This window comes from Telmatherina bonti (assembly GCF_933228915.1).
Source record: "Telmatherina bonti genome assembly, chromosome: 19".
Lineage (NCBI taxonomy): Eukaryota > Metazoa > Chordata > Actinopteri > Atheriniformes > Telmatherinidae > Telmatherina > Telmatherina bonti.
The window spans coordinates 14,445,323-14,453,564 of NC_136617.1; the positions used below are offsets into that span (position 1 = coordinate 14,445,323).

General features: G+C 36.2%; 2 protein-coding genes across 2 annotated transcripts; both read left to right on the forward strand.

Moving 5' to 3' along the window:
- Nucleotides 1–469: 469 nt before the first annotated feature.
- Nucleotides 470–1,840, forward strand: LOC306769916 (zymogen granule membrane protein 16-like; the record flags this gene model as incomplete). Its single annotated transcript, XM_079258683.1, has 3 exons — nucleotides 470–521; nucleotides 787–910; nucleotides 1,519–1,840. 3 exons carry the CDS (start codon nucleotides 470–472, stop codon nucleotides 1,838–1,840), a joined length of 498 nt encoding a protein of 165 aa, XP_079114809.1.
- Nucleotides 1,841–4,855: 3,015 nt separating this feature from the next.
- LOC306769917 (zymogen granule membrane protein 16-like) lies at nucleotides 4,856–5,710 on the forward strand (the record flags this gene model as incomplete). Its single annotated transcript, XM_079258684.1, has 3 exons — nucleotides 4,856–4,907; nucleotides 5,074–5,197; nucleotides 5,371–5,710. 3 exons carry the CDS (start codon nucleotides 4,856–4,858, stop codon nucleotides 5,708–5,710), a joined length of 516 nt encoding a protein of 171 aa, XP_079114810.1.
- Nucleotides 5,711–8,242: the final 2,532 nt, after the last annotated feature.

Genomic DNA, 8,242 nt, shown 5'->3' on the forward strand with positions numbered 1-8,242 from the left:
TTCCCTTCTTTATTATTATTATTTGACCAGTATACTTCTGGGAATGGTGGCAAAATGATCATAACAAACATGATCATACAGAGAACTATTTGATAACCAGAATAGTTTTGACATTGCAATGAAAAAAAAAAAATCCAAACATGCATAAATGGAAAGGTACCTCCCACTTTTACTGTTTATGCATCTTTTACTGGCAGCTTTATGTCCTACCACATTAGATAACTGACAAATTATTTCCTGTTCACATGGCTTAAGTATAAATAAGCCGGTTAACATGGGAGTGACATGAGGAGAGCTCTGGCACACACTGAAGTGTCAAACACGCATACACTCAGCATCATTTCACAGCAGTGAAAACAATCAATCAGGCAGGTAAGAACGGATTGTTTTTTTACAGCAGAATTATGGATCAGAAAAACATGTGGCTTCAAATAATCTTTTTGTTATTTTGTTATTTTGTTCTTACAGAATGCTTTTGGTTGCTGCTCTTGCTCTTCTTGCAGTCTCTGCTGGAGCTGCAGGTATGTGTTCATGTCATTGGTTCTGAAACTTTTTACATCATCTAAGTAACGCTTTCATGACTAATGTTGACAGTTGACGTTCATCTAAAAGTTTGTATAAAATCTCACACGTGTGCTGTCTGGACATAGAAACAGACATTCTATGCCACACACACACGTTTCAGAAGTAATATAGTATGCTCATGAAATTTAATCAAAATGGCTGCTAAAAAGTTAACTGGTGTTTTCTGACTTAAGATATAAGTATGTTTTTTTTCTCTTGCAGCCCAGCCTAAGTTCTCATTTTCCCCACCAGTGGGGTCAGGAAATGGCTCCCCATATGTTATCACTGGAACAGGAAGGATCAGTGCCATCAGAGTGTGGGATAGTTATAATGGTCACATCCAAGGGTAAATACTAAACGTTACCAAATTCATGTTGAATTTCTAGAATTTTTTGTTGTTCTTTTGCTCTTCAGATTAAATGTACTCAAAACATAAAGAAAGGTGTCAGGAGTTGGGACCCATACTCTGTGAAGGAAGTGTCAAACAAATGTAATGTCATGAATATTTTAAAGCAACTGTCCTCATCTGTTGGAGATCATTTTCTGTTTTCTTTTTTTCTCCGGTTCACTTGAAATGAGTAACACCTGGAAACCAGCTTTAGTATACCATGCCACATAAAAACATGATAAAGTGTCATGCATGCTGGTTCTGGATAAATGAGGGTATCATAATATACCTGTTAAGACACAATAACACCACAACAGAATTTTTCTTTTTAATTTATTTTTATTTTATTTATTATTTATTTCCTTTTTTATTATTTTTTATTTTTATATTTCTATTATCAGTTTAATGTACGTATGGTATAATACAACATTCAATCATAGTTACTGTAAATGTTTGTAACCCGGCATCAGTATTATTTGTTTATTTATTAAGGCTATTGTTAGAGTTGGCTTTATACTTTCATAAATTTAAATGTCCTGATATTTGTGCTATTTCTTTATTTTCAGCATCCAGTTCAGATACGGTCCCATCTGGTCTAACGTCGCTGGTTACAGATACTATGTGCACGAAATGGAGCTGTATGATGATGAAGCTATCGTCCAAATCTCTGGAAAGTACACTTACTACCTGCAGTCTGTCGTGTTCGTTACCAGCCGGGGCCGCACCCTGATCGCAGGCCAGCCTTATGGTCGGTCCTTTAACATGTACCCCGAGAACAGCCAGGCTGAGCTGGTGTTCATCAGTGGGAGGGTGTACAGAGGCATCACCTCTCTGGGAGCTCACTGGGCTGTAATTAATCCATCCTCCAACAGCTCTGCTACACACTAAGGAGGGAATCAGGGGAAAGTTACTTAACACTGAGGTCAAAGATGTTCTGCTCCCAAGCTTAAAAGTCTCATTTATTTACAGGAAATGTTTTCTAAATTCTAATAATGCATTTTAATAAATGACCAAATTGATAAGGATGTCGATTATTACTCAATTCTGTGGGTCCTTCAAATCTGTATTTATTTTGATTGAATATATTATTTTCTTGGTTACTGTTGTGTTTACATCTTGCCATTTTCTTTTTTGGTCATGTTGATTTGCAAGAAGTTGTTCAGCTAGTTGTCATGTTATCTCATGCCTAAACAGGAGAAAAACAAGCCATACTCAGTATAGTCAGCATTTCTTCTCACATAAATCTGTTAAACATGATGTTATTACATTTTATTTCATGTTTTGGTCAAAGCTTGTTTGTGTCTGAACAATGAAACACAAGAGGAAACAATCACGACTTTCCATTTGTCAAACCAAACCTGAACCCCATGGTTGTTCTCTTTCAAGAGAGTGAATTGAAACAAATAAAAAAATGATGAACATGTGAACGGCACTGTTTTATATCACCTAAACGCATGTTTGAGTTTGAGTTTGAGTTCAAGCATGCGCTCCCTTCGGTTTCCATGGCGACGAAAAATGCATAGTTTTAGAGAGTTTTTTCTACTTGGAAATCCGTGTGACGTCGGTTCGGTGATTGGTTACCTTCTACTGGTTAACAAGGGCATGTACAAATACATCAGGCAGGTGGAAAACGTCGGATAAAGCTATTTCCAACGATGGCTGGTGAGTTTACCAAAGAGAGACATCCTGCTGCATTCGTTGCTGTGGGTTGCTGTTTTCCACTTTGTTTTCAGGGTCTGATTCAGGTTCCAACATGTAGGGCTGTATGCTATGTGTTGACATGGTATTTTGTTTTTTATTGAGTTCATATTAGCCTAATCCTTCTGTTTATAAGATGTTACAATGACGACAAAAGCAGGTGCGGTGCGCGCTCCCGATGTAGTGCAGTGGCGGGAGGCGGGGCTTAATGTGGAAGAGTCTCAATCCACTCGTTTTGCCCACAGGCTGATCTGACAGCCTACGGAGAGGGTCGGTCTGAAGTAAATAAAGAGATTTGTGACAATAACTCGATCAATCCCAGCCCTTCTGGTCACAGAAATAAAAATAAATTAGCCTGAAATGCACATAATAGTTCCACTTTAAACGTGTTGGATTTCTCATCTTTAATAATTTGAAGGGCATTGTTGAAGTGTTTTCACAAAATAATAGGTTCATGCTGTCTGCACAAAGAACAAGTCAATTAAAGCTGACATTATGCAGGCATAACTGTTCCTGCTGGACCACAGATATGTTGGCAAATCATATTCATAACTCGTTGCTACATCTGCCACTATTTAAAAGAAAAAAAAAACAACAACAAACACAAAAAAAACAACAAACAGAATCATTATGTAATGGGATTATTGTGTTCTTGTTGATATTTACTTGTTTATTTGTATCCGGAATCCCTAATGAATGCTGTCAAAGCAGCAGCTTTCCTTCCTGGGGTCACTGCATTAAACAAAATTCCCAAAAGACATGAAATAAGATTTAATTCCCAGCATGCAACCCCCCCACCCATTCTATATACTACATCATCCTACATCTACAAGATTCAACATAAAAATACAATAAAAGATAAAAAATTACTTGTTCGGAAAAATGCACAAAGAGTAACATGGAACTGCAGGAGATTAATATGTCGGCTGTACAACTGTCAATCCACACCCAAAACAAAAGTAAAACTCCTGTGATTTGCAACGATAGCAATAAAAAGATTTAAATCGCTGATTTAAAAATTAAAATGAGTTAAAATTTTCAACGCGCTTTTCAAGTTTATTTTTAAAACAAATTTCTCCAGCACATGTTTTCAGGTAATATGGTCACTTTTTCCACAACAGGTGGCCCCGTTTAAAACTGGTTTCTGCATTCCACATGAATCTGGTGTGAAAATAACTACGTGGCCAGGCATGGCCTGCCTAGTGAGGGAACTACGTCTGCTATTAACCCTAAGTACTTTAAAATTATAGGCTGAGCCCAGGTAAATCCATCTATCCATCCATTTTCTTAACCGCTCAGGGTCGCAGTGAGTTGGAGCCCATCCTAGCAATCACTGAGCGAGACGCAGGGTACATGCTGGCCAGTTTGCCAGTCCACCACATAGTGCCCTGGTGCATATATAATAGAAAAAGACCAAGATAATGATTGACATTATTATATGTATATGTATGATTTACATGTATTGATTTAGCTTATCATTATTTTTTTCTTTCTTATGATTTATTGGCATGTTAAAGGTTTTATGTACGTCCTCTTTATTTGTCAAAAAGTGTTATGCATTTATATGCTGATGATGTAGACCCCCGTAAGAATAGCAACTGCTATGTCAGGAGCTAATAGAGATCTAAATAACAAACAGTATGTCCTTAACTTTTAACCAAGAAGGAGCTTTGTGCATAGAAACAATATCAGCAACAATATTAGCTCTAAATGAACATTTTAATGGTATTTTAATGGTTTATCCTGCTGGTTGCACAACAGTGTGTTTCAAGGAAGCAAAAACCTCCTTGTGTTTTAAGATTACAGTCAACTTAAACAATCTAATGTCCTGAATCAACAGAATGCTGACATGTTAGCATGAAAAAAATTCTTCACATTCCTTCACAGAGAGAACCTCCCATTTCATGTGTGTGTCATGCACGTGAATGGCATGAACCAGTAAAACACTTTCGAGCTGGTGTATAAATGAGGAGATACACACATGAGTAAAACACATCTTAGCGAGAACACAGCCAGACACTGAGGCTGAGTTTTCACATTGGTGCACACTTGGATCATTACCTTACCTGCTGGAGGTGTCATTAGATTACAAAGAAGAAAAGAAAAACGACTATCCCCCAGGTAAGAATTATACATATCCATAATCATACTTTTGCTTCAAATCAGTTGGTTTATTTTTTATATTCACTTTTTTTTCTAAGGAAAATGCTTTTCCTTGCTGTCTTCGCTCTTCTTGCACTTTCTGTGTCGGCTGGACGTAAGTGATCTCTTATCTTTTAAACTTCTATTTCAATAAGATAATGTGGTCCTTAAGTTTCCATTTATCTAAATGAGTGCCATAATTATTGTTCACAAGGTTACTTCACGTTTGTAGTTGCTTTAAGGTGAAAAATGACATTTTCGCATGTTTTCCCGTCCTGCAGCCCAGCCTCAGTTCTCCTTCTCCCCACCAGTGGGGTCAGGAAGTGGCTCTCCATTTGTAATTACTGGAATGGGAAGAATCACTGCAGTAAGATTGTGGGATACCTACAGCGGCCATGTCAGAGGGTAAATATAGATATTTCATTGACTTTATATGTGAATCTGATTGACACACTGATTTCATTTTAAGCAGTGTTTAATCCAAAAATGAAATACCTACTGCAAAAATTTCATTCCAAGCTTTCCTTGGCTTTTTCAATTATTTATTTACTTTTGTCTTTTTTCTCTTCATTTATTAGCATCCAGGTGAGATACGGTTTCATCTGGTCTAATGCTGGTGGTTACACATATGGTGATGTCCATGAGCTGGAGCTGTATGATGGTGAAACCATTGTTCAGATTTCCGGGACGTATGCTCACTATGTGCAGTCTCTGGTGATCACAACCAGCAGGGGTCGATCCCTGTATGCAGGCCAACCTGCAGGTCGGTCCTTCAACATGTATCCAGCAAACGAGGAGGCTGAGCTGGTCTTCCTGAATGGCCGGGTGCATGGAGGTCTCACCTCTTTGGGAGCTCACTGGGCTGTTCTCAGTCCATCTGCTATCATCAACAGTGGCAACAGCACTGCTGGGCGCTAAGGAAGAAAAAAGAGCAAGTCTACTGTTCAGCTAACAAAACTAATTTAAATACAGAAATGACTATTTAAATTCTGAGAATTTATTTTTATTAATCAGTGAAAGAATAAAAATATAGAATAATATTGTGTCTTATCTTGCTACTTCTTTTCATCTTCACAATGTTGATTTATTCTGAACCTAAATTGCAATTTTCTTATGACAATATATTTTTAAAATGATCATCTTCATTGGATATTTAGTTTGATTTTGGTTGTTCTATTATTTTAATGTAAAACCTGTCAATCCTAACTGGAATGAATTTGTGTGTGAAATTGTAAGAGGAGAAAACATGAAAATAAAATGGGTTGTTAAGGACAAAAGACTTGTTTTGCACTAACTATTTTACTGGATTACTTTGATCGGATGCTGATAGAACAGAACCATTTCTGTTGCTTTCTCGCCTAGTACAGTGTGACTTCAAAGATAAATTGCATTGACAATCAGTCAGAACCAAGTGAAATTACTGAATCTACAGTTTTGATTGTTGCCTGGAATGCCATACACATAAAAAGTCATAGTTTTCCAATCGTGTATAACATGTGGGGGAAATTTGAAGGTAGAATGAGTTAAATGCAGACTCATAAGATGCCGTAAAGACTTTAACTCACACAAACTAATTCAGATTTTGCTGTCTACTAATGAAGCATTATTATAACCATCTTGAGGTTCCATTTTCCAGAAACGTTCATGCATTTATCAATGAGATGATGCAAAATCACCTTTTACATATAACGCAGACATGGCAGAAGAAGAGGGGTGTAGGACTGTCCTGTGGAAGGAAAAATTTGAAAGATGATATCATGTTGCACAGCCAAAGACATGTTTCTAGGAAGAATGGAGGAAATACCACTTAAAACACAGCATCAATTACCTCAATGCTATAACATCTTTAAATGGCGTGAGATTGGCTACAGTAAAAAGTAATGGAAAAAAATTTAAACATTTTTGTCTTAAAACACGAATTTACCTGAATTAAATATAGATCATTAGAAAAAACACGTACACCATCTGTGAGTGGCCAGAGAGGTGAACTGAAAGTCACTTTATAACACTGAGTAAAAAAAAAAAGTTCACATTTTGCTGTTATTGAAACAAAGCAAGAATGCAAACAACTACTAAAATGTGATCATTTCCATCTGGGATGAAAAAAGCATTTTTTTCCCCCCATTTCATTACATTTATTATCATTATTTGGTTTTCACAAATTAAAGGTAAATAAACAATATACTAGGCTTTAAGAACAGCACATCATTATCACAATCATGTTGCAGATTTTATTTGGTTGAAAGCTTACAGTTGTGTTTACATTAAAAGACAAAGAAATGCAGACATACTTGACAGACAGCACCTCCCATGTTTCTGTTTCCAGCATCTTTTACTGGCAACAACTTTTACTGTTTCTTGGAATTAGAGATAAAAAGTTTTCCTGGTGCTTTATACATGAGCAGACTGACATGCTAGTGACATAAGAACACAGCCATGCTTCAAACACTCATGTATGCTGGTGAATAAAAACAACTAATTTATCAGGTAAGAATGAGTCATTTTACTGCTAAGATTATGATTTGCAAATGTGTTCAGAAATGTAAATATATGTTCTTATTTTCTAGAAACACTCAGTTTATTTAAATCCAGGTTAATCATTGTCCTCTTCTCTGCTGCGTTAGAATAGTTTTTATTTAAGAGTCCAAATCTGTAGTTTCTTTCAGGCTTTTTACCTCATCATGTTTTCAATACTGTTCAATACTGAAAATGTCTTTTTTTTCCCCCTTTCTCTTGTGTTTTTAATTTTGATTTAAGCTTCTTTTTTTTTTTTAAAAATGTTTTAATATCTGTGTAGAACACTTTGAGTCCCCTGTTGAATTGTGCTGTACAAATAAACTTGCCTTGCCATCTAGTTTCTTTTTAAAGAATGTGTTTTGTTGTTGCCCTTCTTGTTGATTAGATGTCAGTGTTTAGCTTTCTAACGACAAAAGTTAAAATCTTAGTTTCTGAAAATAAATGTTACAGTTTATCTTAAAAAGTTAGCTGTTCATTGAACTTGAAATGATTTCTCCTCCGACAGTGTTTACTTGCCATCAGTGCATGTGCCACAGTTTGACAACCATCGGTAAATTGTTTTCATTTTTTTTTTTTTAACCCTGTTACATCCTGCATCACACCATGCAGAAAGGACATGTGTGTGTGTGTGTGTGTGTGTCATATTGTGCCTGACAGATTTGCTCTACCAAGGTAGCCATCTTGTATATATGGCTGCCCTTGATACATTAGATCTAGTCATTTATTTTCTATACCACTTAGTCTACTTGCAGGGTTGCAGGCACATCAGATCATTTGTATTTATTTAGCTTAATTTCTTCTTAATGTAATAACAATAATAATAGATTAGATTTCTATTGCACTTTCAAGGCACCCAAAGTGCTTTACATTGAATCCATTGTTCACTTGCTCTTCATTCAAATGAAATCACAGCAGTATTTACAAAAACAACAT